Source organism: Gallinula chloropus (assembly GCF_964237585.1).
Source record: "Gallinula chloropus genome assembly, chromosome: 3".
Lineage (NCBI taxonomy): Eukaryota > Metazoa > Chordata > Aves > Gruiformes > Rallidae > Gallinula > Gallinula chloropus.
In genome coordinates, this window is record NC_140087.1 from 45,054,760 (window position 1) to 45,079,423 (window position 24,664).

At 37.7% G+C, this 24,664-nt stretch overlaps 1 protein-coding gene across 13 annotated transcripts in view; it reads right to left on the reverse strand.

Annotated features, from left to right (window-relative positions):
• RGS7 (regulator of G protein signaling 7) overlaps positions 1-24,664 on the reverse strand; it is a gene marked incomplete at both ends in the record, with an annotated part of 245,311 nt that overhangs the window by 96,988 nt on the left and 123,659 nt on the right. For 11 of the 13 annotated variants that reach the window (XM_084261614.1, XM_084261613.1, XM_084261620.1 and 8 more), the window contains one exon: positions 7,006-7,056. The exons of the other annotated variants lie outside the window; for them this stretch is intronic. In XM_084261614.1, coding sequence (XP_084117740.1) covers positions 7,006-7,056 — 51 coding nt within the window. The remainder of the gene's footprint in view (positions 1-7,005; positions 7,057-24,664) is intronic. 13 annotated transcript variants of the gene reach the window in all.

Genomic DNA, 24,664 nt, shown 5'->3' on the forward strand with positions numbered 1-24,664 from the left:
AAGGCCATGCTAAAACTATTCTTGTTTTAAAAGGCATCTAGTTAAATCTTACTTCTTTTGGAGTTACTGAGAAAACCTCCAGCCTTCTGCAGTGTTGGAATTTCACCTTTAATGATTAAAACAAAGAAGGAAGGAGTGAATGTGATGTAAAGGCATTACTTACCACTGAAAATAATTCTGAGTAGAATGTATAGACTTTAATATTAAGGGCTTGAAGGTTGGATGAGGTACTTAGGGACATGCTTTAGTAAGTAATATTGGTGGTAGGGGGACAGTGGGACTAGATGATCTTGGAGGTCTTTTCCAACCTTAATGATTCTAAGATTTCTTACGAAAAATTAATAGCTTTAAAGATATCACCATGGAATCAGGGCTAGCATTATGAAAAATGAAATTTAAAAACTCAGTTGAAGGTTTATTTTTAACTGAAAATAAGCAAACATCAATAGAGTTCTGGTTCATATAGGAAATGTGTATGACACATAAATTATATAGAATCATTGACTGGTTTGGGTTGGAAGGGACCTTAGAGATCATCTAGTTCCAAATCCCCTGCCACCGGCAGGGACGCATTCCACTAGATCAAGTTCCTCAAAGCCTAATTAGAACTAGAATAGATCTATTTTGAATTAGCACACTATTGACAATACCAAATATGTTGGTCAGATAAACAGTGTTACAGAACACATGTATTTTGTCTTATCATGACCAATAATATCACTGTATTCCTACTGTTATACAGCAAATTATGCTAGAAGGTAGCAAATTCCATACTTGTGATCGATATGAGTTACTCCAATATGGAGATTGATTTATAAATTAAAGAGATACAATTCATTAATACTTCATTAGTAATTAATAAATTTATAAAATTAATGATAAATAGGATTAGGTATCTAGAGTACACTTATTTTGTAGCTGGCTAATCTAAATATACTTAAGATACTATCTTTATTTATTAAAAGTGGTTTCTGAAGGGATTTTCAAAGTCTACAATGTTGTATTATATAGAAACCCTGATATCTACAAGCACTGTGAATTAATAGAATGAAAAAACATAAACTATTTTATATAGCATTTTCTACAATAATGCCACCTTAAGGCAACTATGGATGTGCTTAGCATTATGAAACAGGTTGTGATAGTTTGGCCTATAAGCCTATGTAAAAGAAGTGATGCCATGAACTGATATATTGAACTCTTGGCATCTCTACCAGCCACAAACTCCATTTCTCCCCTGCTAGCATAAAAAACTGTTCATTTTAAACCAGCTGTCACACTACTAAACGTATCATAAGAACTGACTGCTTCTTGAAAGGAAATCATAAATGACCATTGCTGTAGTCTACCATTTATCTGCAAATGTGAAAATAAAACTGGCCAACCTAGGAAGCTGTTATTCACCTTCAACTGCATGGAGGAAAGGCTGCTCAAACAGTACCAGCACATATGCAGAGTGAAAACGCTGGCCCTGTCACTCTCTGTGCTCTTGGGAGACACTCTTAACATGTGATCTACATAGGGTAGCAGATTGCACCAAACTGGAAAAAGCCTTAATTGAAAAACATGAAATCCAATACGTTTTATTTATCCTATCACAACTGAATTACAGGCAATACGCCTCTCTTCACCTTCTCTAAAATTTATCTAGAGGCTGTAGGCAAATAAAACTGCCTTGGCATGTGAACATTTACCACTGCAGTCCTGAAACCACAGCACCAGTTAGAATCCCACTGGCAGCCACATACAGGTAAATGTGTGGAGGGGTGCTACACGTAACTAAAGGAAAGCTGACCCATATATTTTTATTTTGCTTGAGTATCACAGCATTAATACTATTGGTACTAAACTGGTGCGTATAACAGCATCTTATAATTTGGATGTTTTCTATGCCAAGCAGGATTTGACTTTTACTTTCTTTCTGTTAATCTGAAAACTAAAAGTTGTTATTCCATTTAAATGTTACAGAACCTGATAACCTCAAATAAAATTCACCCAGTAGAAGAAAGTTAGAAAGTTATTTACAGTACACTTCACAAAGGTTCATGAGGTTTTCTTCATCAAACAAAATATGCCCAAGTTTCTGTTAGATATATGAAAAAAGTGAGTGTCTTGGCATTCCTCAGTTCCTAGCATGAGATATGTGTGCAGGCCATGTAAATTACCTCTTTTATCAGGGTTTTTTTTTTTTGTTAAGCTGATAAATTGTATGCATTCTAGCCTTGCTCTATTTCCACCGGTTTTGATTAATGCAAAGACTGCAAACATAAGCATGACCTTTCCATTCCCTTCCTTCTCCCTTTTCCTAAGAGGCTCTTATCTCCATTAGCAAACTCTGGAAGAACCTCCCCTTCACTTTGCAGCTGTCTGGTGCTGTCTCCCAAATGGCAATCATTTAGAACATCTCATCTGGCTCCAGCTCTTTGCTGCTACCTTACTGCATATGCATGAGGAAAGGGGCAGAAATAACTTACAGTTGACCAATTTTTCAAGTACACTTTCATAACTCAAAAAACCTAATATTTTTCTTCTAAATCTTTAGAGCAAGTCCTGAATATTATCAAGGTCATTATTACTACAGCAGCTGCTGGAGAGAGATTTTACTACAAAGCAAAGGAAGGAGAGGTGGAAGAAACACAAAATGGATGTTGTGCTACTGAGTCCTCTCTTTTTAATGCACTGCATCAGGGACCAGAGTTTACATGGCTGCTGGTGGGCATCCAGTTACCATTTAGCTACATCAGTTAAGTGAAAAGACTATTTATGGCAAGAATTGAAGTTAAAAAAATCACAGAGGGGAGTCTGTTTGAATGTAGTCTTACCGTATAACTTACAGGGTTTGATTTAGTCATATATATATTACTTAAGCATAATTCTTGATGTCCAAGAGCAATTGCAAAGTCCTTCAACAGACTGTCAAAATGAGCTGGTCCAAGGCAGTACTAGTGCAAAGGCTTTGCATTCTGGAGGTGGCCACAGTACTGCAGCTGTTCAGGTAACGATCCAGTAATGACATGCTTTCTGCCAAATTCATAGAATCATAGAGCCATAGAGTGTGTAAGGCTGGAAGAAACCTTAAGAGGTCATATAGTCCAACCCCCCTGCAGTAAGCAGCGGCATCTTCACTAGATCAGGTTGCTCAGAGCCCCGTCAAGCCTGACATGGAATATGTCCATGGATGGGGCCTCCATTATGTCTCTGAGCAACCTGTTCCAGTGATCCACCACCCTCATATTGAAGAACTTCATATTGAGGAACTCAATTGAAGAACTTCAATGGCTTTACAGGTACGAGTAAATCAAATAAGAAACAGGAGTAAAGGTGCAGTAAAGGAACAAGGGGATGATGGCTAAACATATTATCAATGCTTAATGGCTCCTTCTGAGACACCTAGATAGAATTCCTCATGCAGTGACTTAAGGGTGAAATTTATTTTTGTGAATAACACACATTTCATTATGAAAATACATGGAAACCAAACCTGGGTTTTCTCCTTAAAGAGACAACAGCATGATTTACCATTACATGTTGGAATTCTGGGAAAGAGAGAATTCAAGTGTCTGCCCAAAGGGCATTAAAAATAAAAAATCTGTGCAAGAACCAAGTGCAGAATTAGTCTCTTGGCAATTTCAGCTGCCGCCTTTAAATCAGCTCATCTAGCCATTTTGTTCTATTTTTTCCCCTAAGGATTAAAAGGGCTTCAGTCTCTCCTGTGGTCAGTCTAGTAGATTTCACGGCACTAATTATCCCTTTATAAAGGAAAAACACAATGTAGAAAAACAGAGTAGATTTTCCGCATTAAGAGTAATTGGCACCATCAGTGAAGAGTCAGCACTTACCCTGTAATGGTCAATTCAACAAACACATGTCTAAGTGCCAAACCACAAGCCCTTACAATTCTGTAAACTCAGTTAATTGGTTCTTTTCGCGTTGAGATCAGGCTTATTTTTATGACTGAATTAAACTTCCACATTAAAAATAACTTAGATGATTTCTGTTCCTTAAAATTTTACAGATGAGTTGTAGGCTGAAACACAAACATTTTTTTAGTACATATTGAAAAGCAAACAATATAACAGCAACTGTACGTTGCACACAGCTATTCTGGGCACAAGCACCACTCTGCTCCACTGAAATAACTTCAAATCTGGTATAATTTAGCAGAATCCACCCATCATCTCCAGTTTATTTTCTTGATGGAGATTTACTGCAGCAAGCCAAAATCTTTCAACTCTTCCAGAGAAAATTATTTTCCATTTATGAAAAATGAGCAGGGTTTTTTTTGATTGGCAATTTATACTTGTGACTATTTTTTAACTTGATAATAGCTTTACACTTAATAACACAATGAAAGCAAATATTGCTGCCAAACTTTCTGCTACCTTTTGCTATCCCACTATCCAGAAAACAGCCTTCTGCCTTCCCACAAAGGAAAAAAAACCCACAAATCACACTACAATATGTGACTTTTCTTTTTTTTTTTTTTTTAATGTACAGTGGTGCCACGCTTTCTTACTAGTTCTTTGTTTCCTAAAGAACAAGCTGGCTGAAGCATTTAAGGTCTTTTCACGCCGGACAACAGAAGGCCTCGGATACTTAGAGGGACCATGTCACAGTTTTCCAGTATTTAATGAGCAGGTACAAAGAGGACAGAGTCTCTGTCTTCATAAGGACCCCCACAGAGAGGACAAGGGGCAATAGCTGCAAGTTGCACTGGGAGAGGTTTCATCTTGGTAGAAGAACAAAATATTTTACTGTGAGAACAATCAACCACTGGAACAATCTCTCCAGGGATGTGGTGGAGTCCCCATCACTGGGGGTGTTCAAGATGCAACTGGGCAGGGTGCTAGATATTCTTATCCAGGCTCCCTTTGCCATCAAATGTTGGAGCAGGTTCTTCCAACCTGGAATGGTGTATGATTCTGTGGATCTGTCTCCTTACCCCTTAATTCACAATTTGCATGCCTTCCTCACATGAGTAGTTCACAACCCTGGTAAGGACTGCGAACAGTCTTTACAGTTTTCTGGACAGAGTAGCATACACTCTTAAAATATGCAAACCAGGGTCTAATTTATCTCACTCTTGCAGGTATGTTGATGGTATCAGACTTAGATGGAGTCAATAACTTTCAGTGCAGACAGAGGCATGGTAATTCCGCATCTCAAAACTGCATAGCTTCACGAGAGCTTTGTTACAGAATCCTGTGGGGATGACAGCCATAGCAAAACCCTGACACACTGGTGAGAAGTGGACAGATACTGGAAATCCAAATTCCAGTTCACAGAAATTTAGGGCTTTTCCTGAGAAATTCTAGGTCGCTTTGTCTAGAACTGGAGCAGAAAGTCACATACTCAAGCCATTTTACGAAACAGAGTATTTTCAGAAGTTTTGTCATGTGAATTGCTCTTGTTCACCATCTGTCAGGGTCACTGTTATCCGGCAATTCTGAGCAATTCTGCCCAAGGGCAGCATTTAGAGCAACTGGCTTTCCGAAGATTCACATCCAGCCAGCTCCAGATAGCTGACTTTGGACTAGGACTGACACACATCAGACATTTTTGTCACCGTGGATAGCTTTTTCCACCCATGCAATCTACGAGACTAAAACCCAGCATAAATTAAATTACTGTGGTCTTCCGGTTACACATGTTAGCAGTTGATGTGTTTGTTTAATTTTAATTGTATATCAAAACAGGGAACCATGTTTTCCATTTAGTTTAAGGTTTCTTCTATTTCGAATCTCACAGCAACCAGATAATCTGAATGACAGCCTATCTGAGTGGTGCTGCTCTGGTCTGAGAAATAAAGGTTAAGCTTCCATACCAAATAAACATCAAATGGCAATCCTTCAAATTCTGGTAAATATAGATAGGTGAGTACTTTGCAACTGACAACTGAGAAATACAGTATCACATGTAGGTCTCTTGCAACTTCCACTCTATCTTCAGGAAGCAAACATAGGATGCTGTCTTACATAGAACTGGAAGCAGATAGCCATCTCTTTCATGTAGCATTTTGGTAACTTGTGAACCAGTTACTTCCAGATACTGAATTACATATTGTAATGTTCCTCATCATTCAAGTCACAATTTTAAACACAGTGATTGTACTTTTAGCTGGAATTCCACAATAATAATTTCTAATATGACAGGAAAACAGATTTTTTAAATTTGAAAGAAAAAAACCACATTCCATTACCAAAAGTTTGAAACAGAGAGAGGAAAAATAAGCATTTTTACTCATGCTTTAAAGAAGGGAGATATTCTTTCCCCTAACCAACAGATAATAGGAACTTCCACAAAATATTTTATTGCTGTCATTTCTACTAGAAATCATTTTTTTCCAGAAAATTTCAGATCATCTAGAAAAGATCCCTGTAAATCAGGGAAATAAGTATCAGATACACACCAAACTGCATTTGCTGCTGCCACAAGAAATCTGTTGCAGAATTTGGAACCAAAGCTGTACTTCCACATTCCAAGCCAGCTGATGGAGCAGAGCAAATAACTGTTCTGCCCCACTGCACGGATTTTATTTACAGGTCACTTTCTGTTTAAGATGCTATAAAAGTGTCCAAACTTCAGATGAGAAATGCAGCTCTTGGTAAAAGTACAAGAGTGTATTTTATTAATTCTGTTTTTTTTTTTTAATATATGGAAAAATTCTGTTAAGAAAACAGCATGTGTTTAAAAAACTATTTAGCATGACACTGAGTAAATTACTCATATTGTTGAACTTATATTAATTTTCTACTAATTAAAGCAGGTATCATTTTCATTCTTGACCCTCAACTTGTTTCCTCATACTTGCTGCAATTAAATGCATAACCAAAATCCTCATATTCTTTACAAAGATTTCTGAAGTGTGATGCTGTTTGTTTTGCTAGTGAAATTATATTGGTCAAATGCTGTCTGGCCACCTCCACCACAACAGAAGACAAAGTCAGGTCCAATGCTTCAAAAAGACAAACTAGTATTATCAGACAAGGAAAAAACAGAAATTACCTGGGTCTTCTATTGATAAATTCTTCGTTAACCATTGAACAATGTCTGAACCTAGGAATAAAACAACAGGCATTTTTAGCTAAGTCATTTTTCTCTCCCTATTCTTCAGTTCTCTAGGTCAATAAATATTGTTTTACCATGTAAAAGAGATCTACATTTTTCACACAGTTTGTCTAGAAAAAACTAGACTGTTTTAACTTGGGTTAGTTTTTTATGTTTTTCTTTTGCCATTCACTTAGGCTAAGACTCAAAAAATATGATAGAAAGCCATTAAGGGTATGATAACAGCCTGCATTTCAAAAAATTACATTACTGCAAAATTTACACAGAAAAACAAACACTTCATCAAGTTAATGCTAAGTTTTCTCCACCTTCTAAATTAGTTTCCAAATGAAGCCTAGAAAATGTAAATGCAGCACAGACTGTGACTATGCAATATACCGAGTACATGCTGCAGGCCATGCTGCAGGCTTAAAAACCTCCTTGGGACTAATACGTGGCAGTGTGAGCTCCCCTTCCGAGCTGCAGTTTGTGTTCAACTTCGCCCTCCGGCTTTATCATCTTTAACTATCTCCTTTGCTGTAGCAACTTGCAACCCCTTCTGCTTCTCTCACCGCTATGGTCTCTCCTCTTCTTCTCTATACCTTCTATCCATTTCTTTCTATTTACTTTCCTGTCCTTATTTTCAAGTCCCATGTTACTGCTTGCCTCTTAACACCTTCGATACCAGATTCCCTGCTGTCTTTCACACTGAATATCCTTCCAAGCCCAACTTCTAACTTCCTAGCTCCCTCTGCTCCTCTTGGCCATGCACTTCCAATCACACCCTATGTGTCAAGTCACAAGCTAAAGACAGTCTTGTTTTTCAGACTGAAAGTTACAGTTGAGCTCCAGCCACTGTGAGCATGAATTATAAAATAAATTATGAAGCAGTTCTGCAGGGGAAACGAAAAAAAAAAAAAAAGACAAACATGTTGATCATTTAAGTAACTTTAAATAACCAAACTGGCTTAAGGGGAAAATATGTGGGGGGGTTATGTGCATGTTGCCCATGTTTCATGGGTTGCATCATGCTTCACATAGTATTTCCTTGTGGAACCAATATTTAAGTTGCTCATCCATTTTTCAGCAGGCATAATAACATAATTACTTCGTAAACCTTAAATTTAAAAAGGTAATAAAAATCTACACAACGTACACAAATATAAACCAAATCAAAACAATAACAGCTTATAAGTGGACAATAATACATAACATCAGAATGTGGAAGATATATGCCCTTTTATTCTCTAGATTCAAACTTCCTGTACTTCGCACAGCACATTATTTCCTTTGGTCTTCCTAACAGAATGAATATGATATTTTAAAAAAAGCATTCAGATAAGAAAGAAAATTCTCCCTAAAGTCTTAATTTAAAAGAATCTTTTGCTTTTATTTTATTGTAATTAGGAATACCTTTATAATGGATTTTACAAAACCTAGTTGATTATATCATAATGTATGCATTACTAAATTGATTACATAACAAAGAAAAATGTGGAGGTTGTACAATCACATCCAGGGCAGAGATTTTCATTGCTAAATTTTCATTGATATTAAATTCCAGTGGCACAATTTTTCATAGCATTTACATGAAATTATTCCTTATATGAGGCAATTTACCTTTGCATACTGTTGGATATGCTCAAAATGTTTCAGACAGATATTCCTACCCCATAATATTCAATTTTATGCATTTTTATAAATACAATTTTTGTCCTTTATTTATGCACATGAACTTAATCAGGCTGACACCGAAGGAAGAATTTTAGCTTAGTATACGATAAAACTTCATAGACCTCAATGACACAGTTCCAAGCCTAGCTATATTTATGTCAGCCGACTAGAGAATTTATTCAGCCCTAAATAGTTTCCTAAATCCACCAAGGTCAGAGAAAAAAAGTAATTAGAAAAAGCAACATAGCTTTTTTGAATACTGATTCTTAAGTTTGGATTCCTTCAAATCTCTCTGGTACCATACAGGAAGAAAATTTCCATTTTTTTATCTCACCTTCAAATACATCTTTCCTCTTTACCTCTTCCAAAAACTTCCCTACAGTGACACGCCATATTCCTCAGTCCTCAGCTCCTGGCATCACATTTGCGTACACAGTCAGCACACCAGAAATTTCACCTCCGTATGTTACAGTCTTCTGGCTTATTATAAACAATACTGGGCAATGGGATTTCTTGACAATTGCTTTGTCTGATTTTGAAAGATCATTACTGCTCTATTCACATTTCACACTGAAGCCATTCCCCTGGTACCCGAACGCCGGAACAGCGGTTTAAGCCAACTATCACATTTGAACACTCCGATGATTTCAGCTGCACGACTTCAATGACAAAAGCCCCGACAAATAAATATTAACTTGAACGCTCTCCCCCTGGTGTGAAGGCTATTCAAGTAAAACAAAGTTGCACGTAATTTGTCATATTACAAGTGAGAAATTTAACAGTTCATAGTCCTTTGGGAGATCTTGTGGCCAACCCCACTCCTAAAAAGAATAATAAAGGTATTACCTTGTACAGCTTGCCATGTGTCTTTTTAGCTGCTACTTTTGATGTTTAATCAACAAAATTATTGCATTCAATCATTCCTGTGCCCCTTTTAAATATTAGTTATTACTATGATACTATCTCAGGAAAAGAATAATGCAGCTAAACAGGTGAGTGCACTACGGGAAACCAATATTTTGTAGTCCTAGCTTTGAGAATCTGTTAACCAGTAAGTTCATGTCATATTTCATAAACCATAGCTCACATCTACAGGAAGTATGATCCACAAATTAGGATGAAAAAGATAACTGTCCTCATGATTTGTAAACAATAATTAATAATTATAGGATAAAAGATCTTTAACCTTCAAACCTGAATCTGAATTATCACTGTGAATCTCTCAAAAAAGACATGCTAGTCAGATGATAGGAAGCACTGCCTTACTATTTGACTCTCCTGAAAAGGAAAACTTTATCAATCCAAATATAAAATGCATGCAGTATCAGAGAGATACTCAGTTTTTGCATACTCTTTTATGTGCCAGTCATGAGTAATGTGTGACAGCAAAGCCCCAGTAAATAGCATTTTCAAAATAGATTCTCAAGCTACGTTCTCCAGTTCTTTCTGCGTCACTTCCAGGAAGTGCAAGCTGGCTATTAGATCTGTAAGGTCCAGGCGACTGAAGTTAAATTGCCAGCTGAAATCACCAAAGCCCCCTCAATTGTCATGCCAATTTCCATGCTAAACAAAACTGTACAAAGCAAAGTGATCATGTTTAACAATAAATTAAAGCTAGTGCAAGCAGAAAACTTTGGAAAAAAGGTTTGGTTTAGACACAAGAGCCTAAGAACCAACAGTAAGATTCTTTCATTCTTTAAATGCCTGCACTTATCCAGATACATGCAATAAAATTCCCAAGATCTTACACAAGTCCAAACATATGAGACTTTCCACTTCTTTAAAAAATAGACAAAAAAAATGTCTGCATTCATATACAAGCAAAAAAAAAATTCAAGTGTGTTCTTTGTAAAATATGCTTGCTGAAAACTCCACAAGTGATTACTTTTAAAAGAAATGGTGCAAAACCAGCGGCTGGTGAAACCTTCATGGCCTTTTAGGGAAATATTTTTGAGGAAAGTGTGATCTCTGAACTCTGCAATGCTAATTTCCAAGTCAAAGTCATAAAGGTCAGGGCAATGCTACGGTTAGCTTTCAACAAGAAAACCTTTATTTAAGTCATTACAGAGTGCATTTTAAAAAGATGTTGATTCTGAACTATAGGAAATTTCACAGGAATCATGGATCCGTTTTTGGCTATGCATAGCTGCAGTGAGGCATGCAAGCCTTGCTCTGACAACAAAAGCTATAATAGTAATTCTGCAAAAGAAAATAAAAATTCAAAATGCTTTTTTAAAAATTCATAAAAATGTTTAGTTGAAAAAGACTCAAGTTACAAGAAAGCATATTTTAATCAGAATCACAAACCATGTCACCGCTGATAAACCTAACTCAATGATTTCTTATTTCATAAAGAGAAAGGTACAACATTACAAACTAATTACTACTAATAATTTGGTTTGATAGCTAAAATCTATTATTTTTTTACTTGTAGACTTCATAATATATGGAGATAATGAAGAGAGATAGGGACACAGGGTGCTCCCCTGCACCGTCTCTCAAGAGAGAGAGTTTTGCTATTGACAATCCAGCACTCTATCTTTATCAAGACTTCTGCCACATGAACTCTCGTAAGCACCATAACCTTTGTGACGTTTGTCCTGTGCTGTGAAAGCTGGAAGGCTGGGTCTGTTGGGTGAGTGCTTGTTTCTGAAAGGCAGCAGCAGATCATCTGGGAGCTCCCTTGAGGGAGCCTCTTGGTCAGCTGGGTCACCTTCAATGCTTCACCACCACCTGGTCTTGAGAACCTGGTGAATTTTATGCAGGGCAATGCATAGTAGGCAAAACTTAATAAACATTACTCTAGAAAGTACCGGTTTCTAAATTTAGGACAAGACTGTTATTAGATTAGTAAGGAGAGAACACTGCATTTCCACTGTTTCATTTTCTTTCCACTGGGAGAGAACGGACTTGTTATTTTGGCTCTGGTTTTCAACCCCATTGCATTGTCAATAGCGCTTCATGGTGATACATCAGCAAATAAAGTTCGGTTACCGATACACACTTCAAAATCCTTGGTGATGAGCATCTGAAGAAATACAATGTGCAGTTTCAGTTCTCACCACTGATTTGGTTACTGGAATCACAGAGACTGGACCACATGAGCAGGGAGACTGCAAAGTCCAGAGACCCATCAGGATCTCAGCGCTAGCTGTTTTCTCACAAAAACTGCTAACAGATATCTGGACTCTGTGAGAAAGGGAAAAGTTTCACTGGTGAACAGGACAAGGTGATCTGCATTCTCCCTGAACTATTCCTGGTCATAAACTATAACATGTATTGTCACACTGTTATACCAGCATCAATATTTTTCAATTTATTTTCTTTTCTTTCCCCGAGAAGCACAGTTTGTGTATGAATTTTGCATTCATACATCCAAAAGAAATCCAGTACCAAATATTCCAGGTCAGAAGTGCAGAAGAATGAAAAGCAATAGCTATATTATCTTTTGGAATACTTATGGGAAAACCTACTTCAATCCATACTGGATTACTCAGATTATTTTCTCCCTATGTCTATTATAGCTGAGCAAAGAGGTTTGCGTCACTTGACAGTGCTAGGTGGTAGAAAGGGGAGATAAGGGAAATGACACAAAGAAGCTGTGTAATTAAAACTGGATTTATTTCATACAAATTTCAATACTTGCCACTTTGGGTTTTTATTTAACAGCTTTCTCTTCCTTTTTTTCTATTACTTTGGATTAATGTAAAATAAATTTATAGACCTAATCTGGTATAATTGTTTGCGATGTGTTGCAATAGAGCTGAAACTGATAATTTGAACACATTGCTGATTGCATTTTCATATTTAACATACTGGCTTTTACTGTTTACATGGGTTTACTTTTGAAAGAAAGATGTCATTGACCAAAGTGCAGTTTTATGAAGGAAATTTGCATCTCAACTTTCACACACTTATTTCTGCCACTTACATTTTAAAATTATTGATGAAAACAAAAGAATAAACTTACTCTTTTCACTTCTTACAATTGGAGGTGGACCACTAATTTATTTGAGTACCCTTATACATCAAGGAAGTTTTTACCCAGTTGCAGAATTAAAAATCCCATCTGGATAATACTAACTGTACAGAAAATTTGACATTTTAATGATAGTACTCAAGCACAAAAACTATAACAATTTTCTAGTTTCAAAACAATATAAGATGCAATTATTTTATTTTTCTTACTTGTGAAAATGGACACAGGAATTTGCAGAAATAAAACTGTCAAGTAAAACAGCCTACTGCTTTTGAGTTGGACCCTTTCATTCTAAACCATAAGCAAAACTCAAAAATACTCAAGCCTAGAAGTGCTGAAAGGATTTGTTCTCCTGGCTAGCATAACCCTGTGAAGAAGAACATTTTGCTTGATATTGTTAAATTACTGAATCTCTGCTTCAGAGAGAAAAATTCAGCTACTTTTCTACTGTGAAAGAGCTAAAACAGTATGTGAAAAATCTCTTGCACTTCAATACGTACAAGAAATCACTTAACGATGCTGACCAAAAAATTCTGGTAGTCACACCCTGATCTTATAACCAAGCTTCATAACAGAAATCCAGTTCATAAAGACAAAATGGTAATTAATTATGGCTGTGTATTTATGCCCACTCTGTACCCTGAAAGTGCCAATCTACAAAGGCCCTTCTCTTCTTCAGCAAAAGACACCCTCTACTATCGAGTTTATCTCTGAGACATCATCTACTGAGATCTCTTCAACAGCTACAAGTGACTGTTTAACAGATAACACTAGCTGTGCATAATTGGCAATATACCAGTAACCACAGATGGGACCCCAGTAATCCCAAGACTGTTATAATAAGCACTAGAGTTTAGCATCTTGCTGAAGAACATTGCTTCATGATAAACATTTGCAAGATAAGTGTGATGCTGTTTAGAAAAACTAACTGGTATGAAAACCCAGCACAGCCTTTCTACTGTAAAGGATTTTTTATGCTTTTCTTCAAAATGATGTAAAGCCATGGGATCTTGTTTGATTATAATAAAATATCAGCCTTCAGGTGACATGGATTAAAAAAAGACTATTTTTTATATTCCCCCACCAAAAAAAATCTAACAAGTTCTACATAAAAAGTATTGTGGGGAAAATATACAGGAAGCATAAGTAGAATTCTGAACACTATAAAATCTCCCTGAAGAAATTTTACTTATCGAAAATCTTCATCTCCAAATAAGGAAAAAACCCCACAACCCCAAACAAAAAAGAAAACCCAATAAGCCATCCCACTTCATTTTTAAATGCTGTATTTATTCTCCAAACAAAATTTCTATAATCTGACATGAGGAAGGGAGTCTTATCAGTGAGATTTACTTGATTTCCTGTACACTAGAAATCTTAGATAGTGGTAGAAGATTACATGCTAAGCAACTTCCAGTTTCCCTTATCACTGTGACCCACCATTCCTTCCTCAATCAATTCCTCTCTTCATCCTTCAAACATATGCAAACACATTTGGGTATTTTTGAGACACAGCCCAAGAATTGAGCATCTCGTCATGTCCTTCCCTCATTACCTTCAGGAACTCTTGAGCTCAATCCCATACTCCAAATAGTTTTGGATCAGCCTCCACAAGAAGAGCAGGAACGCTCTGAACTCCAAGCATAACTGTGTCCATGCTCTTCCCAACACTGCCATATACTGAATAAAACAATAGGTAACGAATCTGTTCTACAACATCGATGCCCAAATTCGTTACTAGCCACCAACCTAAAGAATGTTGTTTCTCTCTGTGATGATGAAAATTCTTTATATACAAAAGAGAACAGTTTCTACAGCCTGCTGATCATATTCTCAAAAGCATGAGGCAACTTAGGTCAAATTTCTGCTCAGACACAAGCAGTTTTAGGCATTTGGACCTGTTGCCTCCACCTAAGTCTTACAGCATTATGGTCAGAATCCCTTTAAATTCTTTTTGCTGGAGTTGTAAAACCTCAATATTCAATAGTTTTAGAGATAACAGGAGAAAATACATTATTTGATGCCCTGTAGCACTGCAGTGAAGGCTGGTTTATGAACAGCATCAGCAAGTGCATCCTGGTGTGGCACACAGCAGTGTACAAACACTCCCTCAAGAAAAGCTGAGAAAGAAATGGATATTTGACTCCTATCCCAAGTTTGTCCTCTGGTTCCTCAAATAGCATGTAAATGACAAACTGATATAGAAAACTTTTTTTTTTAATTCACTGCTAAGGAAACACCGCAAAATTTCACACCCTAAGTGTTAATGAGCAGCAAGTTACAGATCAATAGAAAAAAATATTGTTAGTTTTGTGATGGAGGGCTCCTCAGGTGAGAGCATCACTAAGGCACAGATTGTTTTTTGGGGGTTATTTTTCTTTATCCTATGAATTTGTAAGCAATTACTGAAACTAAGTTTTTCAGTAATTCTGAAAAAATTCACTCAGCAGTGACTGAAATTTTAAATGAAGGCATTTCCTAGGTCATTTGAATGGCCTTCTACCTCCAGAGAAGCAGAAACAGTAAGCTTGTGCCAGGACTATGCTGAGACCATATGCTAGGACTATACAGTGACAATGGACAGGTAAGACCCCAGAGCTAAAGGGTTGCCCAGCAGAAATGGTGTCAGGGTGGAGCCAGAGGGGAACAGACAATGGGATTTCATGCAGTGGTTGCAGATAAGAGCAAATCACTGTAAATATTTTTTTACTTAATTATAGTAGGTGTCTATCATAATTGTTGAGTCACCTAATTTTACAAACTGTATAAAACTTGATCACCTTAGTTTTATCTGCTTAAAAACATGAACACAGAATATTTAATTTGGGATTCTTTAAAGAACACATACAAATACACACCGTTTCTAGCTGGAGATACAACAGAGCATTTCTGTAATTTCACAATTACAACATATTGAAAAAAAAGCCAAGCTAGAAAAAAAAAAATATTCATCAAAGTAGAGGTGGTACTATCCAAAGAAACCTTATTAACTTTCTGTAGCATTGTCATCACATAATATAGCTTCTGCCCTCTTAGTTTTTACACTGATAGTCAAATGTGTTTTTTCTCTCACACACGTATCAGGAAGTGTCTGTAAGTTGCACTTTGATAATATCTTTGCAAAACAGTAAAAGCTGCCTGAGATTACCTCTGCCACAATAAACAGTTTTACTTTCTTATTTTTTTACATCAGCAGTTTGAAAATAATATGTAAAAACAAACAGCCCCTGAGTTCAAGAAAAAGGCTTGGTGAATGTCTTCACTACCCCATTGCTTTAGGCAATTCTGCATTTTTTTTTTCATATTTCCGCTTCGATATCCCTAAGAAATATGATATTTTCCTTCCAAAATGATTCTTCTAATTCTTGCCATACTGCCCCCCAAAACCACCCACACACAGATGGCAATGGAAGGAAGTGAGGCAGCAATGCAATTTTTGCTAGGCAGTACACACGCATTCACAGAGGATTTTCTTTGGGGAAAATCATGAAGTCATAATTCAGGGGTAAGAGGAATATATATACACTAGATACATGATTTGACTTGTGATTTTGACTCCAGGAAGAAAGTCAGTGGAAACACAGTAACTTACAGTTTTGACATTTGCCCAGCAACAATGTCAATGTGCTTCCTTCCTCACAAAGTGATCCTACAAAATAATAGTTAATTTATACAGCTGGTTTGAAAATGGGTTTTTCCACCGTTGCTATTTCAAAACACTCCTTCAGTGACTCATGTTCTTACTGTTCTCTACACTTAAGATTCTGAAAACTGATGTCCAAAAAAACCCCTGAATTTTCTGCTGAAACTCCTGATAAGAGTTGCAGCACTGGATATAAAGAACCCAGAAGTTCCCCTAGAATTTGCTCATTAACCAGCCATTCTCACAGCTACAGAAACATCTGCAGCGGGAAACCTCATCTCAATAAAAGAAATTCTACGACATCAAGCTGCACAAAATACTTGTCTTCAGAGTACCACCCAGCATGGGGGCACATGCTATAACAGAAAGCCCCAAAACATTAATTTCATGAAAAAATGCCAAGGAACTGCTGAGTAAAAATTCTTTGTTTGGCCTAAGTAGTCATCCAGATTCTTTAGGGCTTTTATTTTTTAACAAATCATAGAATGGTTTCGGTTGGAAAAGACCTTCAGGATCATTGAGTCCAACCATCTATCCAGCCCTATTAGGTCAAACACTAGACCATATCACCAAGCAAACATCTAATCTTCTTTTAAACACCTCCAGGGATGGTAACTCAACCACCTGTGGTGGTTTGGCCCTGTCTGGAGGCAACATTCCCACCAAAGTTGCTCTATCACTCCCCTTTTCAGCTGGACAAGGGAGAAAATATATATTGTGAGGCTCAGGAGTCAAGACAAGGACAGGGAGAGATCACTCTGCAGCTAGTGTCATGGGCAAAACAGACTCAACACAGAATAAAGGAAAGTCTCAATTTTATTACACTGCACTGCACACTCAGTGACACCAGAGGTGGATAATGAGAAGCACAACCAGATCTTAAAGCACCTCCCCCCTACCCCTCCCTTCTTAGCAGACTTCACTTTAGTCATGATTTTGCTCCCTTCTTCCCCCCTGTTGTGGCACAGGGAGGGGCGAGGAATGGAGGTTTCAGTCAGTTGTTTTGCTTGTTAGCCAGGGGGGAGGGGCATTCCTCACACCTTTCCCCTGCTACACCGTGGGGTCCCACCCATGGAACACAGTCCTCCACGAACTTCTCCAACGTGAGCCATAGGGCTTCAGCTCTTTACCAACTGCCCTAGCATGGGTAACTTCTGCGGGGTACCATCATAGAATCACAGAATGTCTCTCAGTCTCAGACTGCTCCAGCCTGGTCCTCCACAGGGTTACAAGCCCCTGAGTACAGGGGAATGATCACTACCCTACTCCTGCTGGCCACACTGTTCCTGATACAGGCCAGTATGCCACTGGCCTTCTTGGCCACCTGGGCACACTGCTGGCTCATATTCAGCTGGCTGTTGATCAACACACCCAGGTGTCTCTTCCTCCAGACAGCTCTCTAGCCACTCCTGTCCCAAGTATCTAGCTTTGCATGGAGTTGTTGTGACCCAAGTGCAGGACACAGCACTTGGCTTTGCTGAACCTCATGCAACTGGCCTCAGCCCATCGATCCAGCCTGTCCAGGTCACCCTGTAGAGCATGCCTACCCTCTGGGAGATCAATAACTGCGGTCAATCTTAGTATCATCTGCAAATTTACTGAGGGTGTGCTCAACTCCCTTGTTCATGTCACTGATAAAGACATTAAACTGAACTGGCCCCAGCACTGAGCCCTGGGGAACACCACTGGTGACTGGTCTCTAGCTGATTTTAACTCCATTTACCACAATCTTGGTGTCCAGCTGTCCAGCCAGTGTTGCACCCAGTGAAGCGTATGCCTATCCAAGCCATGAAGCAACAGCTTCTCTAGGAGAATGCTGTGGGAAAAAGTGTCAAAGGCCTTACTAAAGTCCAAGTAGACAATGTCCACAGCCTTTCCCTCATCCACTAGGCAAGTCACCTGATCATAGAAGGAGATGAGGTTAGTTAAGCAGGACCTGCCCTTCCTGAACTAACACTGACTGGGCCTGATGACCTGGTTGTGCCACATGTGCCGCATGATGGCATTCAAGATGATCTGCTCCATAACCTTCCCTGGCACCGAGGTCAGACTGACAGGTCTGTAGTTCCCCAGGTCCTCTTTCTGCCCCTTCTTATAGATGGGTGTCACATTTGCAAGCCTCCAGTCAAATGGCACCTCCCCAATTAGCCACGACTGGTCATAGATGATGGAAAGCGGCTTGGCGAGCACTTCCACCAGCTCCCTCAGAACCCTTGGGTGGTTCCAATCTGGCCCCATAGACTTGTGTATCTCTAGGTTATGTAGCAGATCACTAACCAACTCCTCATGGATTATAGGGGCTTTGTTGTGCTTCCCGTGGAGTACAATTGTCCGTCTATTTTATGGCTTCCAGCACAGGCCAGCTAGTTTTCAGCTAATAGTAATAAATATAAAATACAGGCTACAAGAAAGTTTGCTGAAGCTGAGTAGAAACTTTCATCCTTAATCCTAATATTCAAGTGTTACACCAGAAATGTCATTGACTATGATCAGAACTTCGCTCAAGGCTGCTTTTTTTTTTCTATTTGAAATATGAAATGTTTTAATATTCAATAGACCACAGAAAGTTCAAATGAATTTCTATTTTTGATTAAGCTGTGCTCAATGTTTTTCTGCTATTTCCTCCAGATCCATGATTATTTTAATACTGCTATGTCTCAGAGTTTACACTTCAAAGATCTGCTGCAGGGCTACATTTTCAAAAAGGAAAAGAAATGAAGTTATTCAAATTGTAAGTACCTATACTTTGGAGCATTAGTTTGACCAAAAATGTAATCCCATTCAGCTTTTACCAAAATATGAGATTGTTTCAAGACTTTATGATGCTCAATTTCTTGGCATAATAAGAATCAGTTACATCATACTGCATGGAAGGAACTGTGTTAGAAATAATACTGATCTTTGCTCCAACTTGATACTTCCACCTAATTCAGCATATTTTTCATTTTCAGTCTTTTATTGCTATTCAGAGATTCTCACCTAATTTATTCTAAATGTCAATAATGGTGCTGCATGACTGTCTGAAGCAGATATGACTGGGTCTGTTCTCAAAGAAATAAAAATATCATGGTTCTTCTCATGGAGGCTCTTTGCATACTCACCTCAAGCACTTTGTCACAGTAAAGGGAAAATCTATTAGCTCTTGAGGGTAATTCCCAAAGATTCATAGAAATGTAAGTTGTGCTGACAATTGAAATTCTCTAACATGATTTAACCATCAATGGAGATTTATAAAAAAATTAAATAGATATGAACTACCATTTTAATATGCAATCAACAGCTTCTGGGTTTAAAATAAACTTGATCATACCATCCATAATAAGTGATTTCTTTCTAAAAGTGAAATTTAAAGTATGGTATATGGTCATATATGCAATTGCATAGACCAACTATCATATAAATTATGTTCCCACCAATCACAGTAAATATAGCAAACCAAGAAGGAAAACATAGAGAAAACAAATTTCTCTACATTTTACAGTCCATTCCTTTGCTGCTCTGTGTGCTCAGATAGATCCACATAAGCATTTGTGAGATATTAATTGCAGCCCTGTAGCTAGTATTGGCTTTTTGTCTATGACATTTTTAGAGACATTCAAGTAACTTGGTACCATATTTATCAAATGCATCTTAGATGCCTTTCGTGTTCCATCAGTATCTGCTTCCAGCAATGACCACAGAGCCATCATCACTAATGTCTCCATTTTAGGAATGTCTGCTGGAACATGGACAAAGCAAAAAGCTCTGCAAAAAACCTTCTGTCTTCTCCCACCCCTACTCTCACATTCATTATGTCCAAGAGCTACCATTTCATCCACTAATCCATTGGCTCACGGGAGGCAGTTGGAAGGTTATGTGGGAAAGCGTCATTTTTAAGCTATCCATTATCAGGTAGAAGAATAACAAAAAATACATTTGAACAATGCTGGACCACTAGCCCATAATACAATCTTTGACAGGTCGCAGGGCTTATATTTATAGTAAAAATAATAGTACCCCATACTGTGCTGTGGATTTTGGAGGATAGAGAACAGAGGGCATTTTTAAAAGATCAACATGAAGGTATTAGCACAGCAAATAATACTACATGTCCTGTGATCTGGATTCTATTCCTCATGTTATTTTACTGCACATTGTAATGTGTTATATGATTTGAATGAAACAGCTGAGAACGGATGGTGACTTACTGTGAACACAGGATGGGTCTTTTGTAACTTAAGCTCATGAGTACAGAAGTTCTTTGTGAGGATGAGGCTGTAGTCATTTTTTTCCCTTTTTCACAAGATGCAGAGAAAAATTAAGTTCATACTGTTGCCTAGGAGTAAGCAGTGACGTGAATACTACTTTTAGTACCTGTTGCGTCTCTGCTGTTTACACTGTCAGAGTAAGAATAAATAGTAGCAAGATGTAAAAAAAACCCTTGGCAAGGGAACACGTATACACAACCATTCAACTACCTGTCCAAACCAGTTCTGCCCCTCTTCTTGACAGCCTCTGTTGAAAGCAATTTATTTGGATTTTGGCCTCTCCATGCAATACTTTAAGACTGGTATGTATTTGATGAGAAATTGTTGATAGCCACCATTTCCTTCTTAACCATTTATTGCATACTTGGGAGTGCATGGTACATCCTCTCTTGGGAAAATAAAGGCAGGATCAGTAAAGAAATATAAAGCAGGTAGTTATCGGGTACCAGCACTGCTGTTTACTAGTCAAAGGTGAAACACAACTCCTGTGTTTAGGCCCTAGACAGAATAAAGATTTGTCAGTTGGCTGAGGAGTTGTGCAGTCTAAATGCAATATGGTCCCAAGGTGGAGAGAAGGGGACAAGCAGAGATGTGGGAAAAACACGTTCCTGCTGAATCTTCTTGTACCCCAAAGAGAGTTAAAAATGAACTTACTGACAGATTAAAAGCTAAAGCTAGCAGCCCTCTACTGCAACAGGAAATAAAAGACAACAAAACCCCAATGTTTAAAAATGTAAAGTAGTTTTCCATGAAATAATTATGCCCTGTTCAATCTGGAAACAGTGATTAGCGCCCTACTGACAGATAAGAAATTGAAGGAGAGCAGCAAAGGATACTTGTGCCTGGACTAGCAAGCAGCCTGACAATGGCAGTAGGCAGATCACTTCCCACAGCTTGATAGCCTGGGAATGGAGCCACTCTCCTCTCCAAAATACAAGGGAAAGGGAGTAGTGGTGATATGACTGATAAGAGTTGTTCTTGATGCAAAAGAGAATGGATATCAGACACTTAGAAGAGAAGACTTAAGTAAATTATCCCCTTCCAATTTCTGCTTCAGTTTGCCTTTCTGTTATGCCAATTCTGTTTGACCCTGTACAGAAATGAGTTCCTGTCAAATACCAATAGACAAATGCCTGCCATAACACTGTTTTCAACAAATACTGTCCAAAGAGAGCAGTTCAGGCTCCTGCTTACACATAACCTCTTTTGTTTCCTCACACCTACCATCTTGCTGCCTTTACTGCTGCCAAATTGGCACTGTCGATCCTTTCCACAGGCTCAGTGGAGCACAGTGCTGTGGATGGCATAGCATTCACAGCAGCAACAACTGAATCCTCCTCTGTAAAGTTTTTGGACTAGCAAATGCTTCCACTCATCTGCTTTGTGCCTCTTGAGGTCTCACCAGACTTGAGCAGTGGGTCCAACCCTAGCCTGCATGACCCTGCTTGCACAGCGTGGATTCCATCGCTGCATGGCACAGGGAAATAGGGTAGTTTAAGGGGGCAGTGTTTCTTCCATACACTCACAAGAGAGCAGTACCTCAGGGAGCAGCATCTTTTTTGCTAGCCACATTACCATGCTGCTCCTATGAGAGAAAACCAGTCTGTTTTTCATGCAGCACACAACACCAGCAGCAATTAAAACCAGACAGAAAAAGTCAGAAGACTTTGTTCATCTCAAATTCACTAGCTATCATCTTTTATTGACTTTGCAAAGAGCATATCTTTGACCATCACTGTTTCTGGAACATAGACATTGCATGCTTGTATGTAATTGCTGTTACAATATACTTAAAGAATACTGATTATTTTATATATTTTTTACAGAAGGTGATTTTAAAAATTAATTTAGACGAGTATATTAAAAAATATCTATAGATTCAACTTTAAAACTTTGATTTCCGTATTTCCCAATAACAGTAATGAGGCTCCTCTCCCAAGTTACTCTTCTAGAAATGACTATCACTCAAGGAAAGTAAGCAACAAGATTCCACCATTGTCAATTAGTCTTTAGATTTTCGTAATATTTCCTTATCATGTGTTTAAAATCACCACCTAGCTTGCCTTATGAAAGATTTAATTCCTAGCTAGTTTCTTCTTTTTTTCTAGCAAGTGAGCTAAGAAAGATATACAACTTCTTCACTGAACAAGAACACATGTGCACTGAGAAAATAGAAAAATTACAGCTCTGGATATAGGTTCTTAAGATGAAGCACCTGTAAGTAACTCTTGCTACATCTAAAGCAAATACATACATGTAATTATTCAGTGCTGCCTAAACATGCTGTAATTCTAGCTTTAGTAGAGATGTTGGTCATCAACCCAAGTGTATCAATGCAGATCATCTGGCAGAGGCAAAAGCTACTCTGCAGTTTGGTGTTGCGGAGATCATTCAGTAATTTAGTATGGAAGCATCTTACACTAATTCAAACACACTTGAACAGGAAGTCCCTCTGCTAAGGACCCCACAATCAACATTTCTGATGTGACACTTTAACTGGATAACAAAGATTCTCTGTGCTAATCATATTCTATGGTTTTTCAATAAAGCCACTGACTTCTCTGTTACTCCCTGAGTTTCCACAGTTAAAAGCACGTCCTCAATGTGATGTTTCACAAATCACAACAGAGCTTATGAGACACCCAAGTTTACCCTGCAACAAATTCTGAGACTCCAAAACTTCATTCTGTTGTGAAGCAGCACCCCAACACCAAACACCAAACCTCTACACAAACTGAAAAATTCTAAAATATTTTCCTTTAATGCTATCAAAATGTTTAATTCAACAGGGGCAAAGCTTTTTTTTTTTTTTTTGGTACAAAACAAATAGAATGTTTCATCTTCATCTTTCTGACTCATAAAACAGATTCTAACAGAAGTATAATAATGAAACAATAAAACCAAAATGCAGTATTTCAGTACTTCCAGATAATGACAATGTCAAAAAAATTCTCATGGAACAGAGTAGCTGTGAAAACATTTCCCAGCAGAAAACTGATTTGCCACTTAAAGCATCAGAAAGGTTTTTAATGGATAAGTCTTTTACATTAAGCAGATGTAGGCTTGAACAGAAATAAGATGGATGTGCTTCATTATGCCATGGCGTCCCATCGTTTTGAACAAGACCAGAGGACAGTGCCACAGGACCTGCTACACTGAGCACTTAGGGAAATTCAATTCATAATTTTAGACACAAGAGACAAAATAAAAAAGGAATAAAGGGCAATCTCATCTGCCTTTTTCTCTTAAGATGGTACCTTGTCAATTATTAAATTTTTATTCCACTGTATATCTTCAATAACATGCTGCTTCCCTTTTAACCTAAACTAAATTCAAAGATATAGATTCATATTGTGCAATATAAACATTATAACTATGGCAGTGCTAGCTCTGCTTAGGTCATATCATGTCTCTGTACTGATGATGAGTCATCTCTCCTCCTACCATGTAGTAAAGAAAACAGATGAGCCTTGAAAAGCAAACACTTTTCGCAATTTTATATAGCAAATACTGTTAGGAAAATATATTTGTAAAATCACAACTCCTGTAACTACTATATCAGTTTCCAAACAGTGAGTTATATACAGTGGGGATGAAAACATTTGGGAATGTTCTTGAATTTAGTTTCTTAAAAATGTTCTCTTTGAAAATAAGAGTAGACTGAACTTAGTATTTTAGCAGTTTGACTCACGTCCTTTTAAGCTTTAATTTCAGGTATATTTTTCATTCTGCTGCTAAGCTTCAAAATAATTTCTATTTATTGACTGTGACATCAAAGGGAATATTATAAAACAATTCTCTTAGTTGCAATATAAAAATCCAAAGTAATTCCACACTAAAAATGTTTCAAATGTTTCAGATCAACAGAGTTTCAGGAAGTGGGTGACCAAAATACTGAAATGTTTTGTTCACAGTTCTTCTCATCTATGGCATATACTAAGACTCACACCAAAAATGTTGTGATTCTAAGTTGCTTAGGAAAATTAAAGCTTATTTCTTTATTCATTTAAGATCAGTATGCATGCAAAATTGTACTGAAACCCTGACAGACTAGAGGTATTTTACTTCAAACAC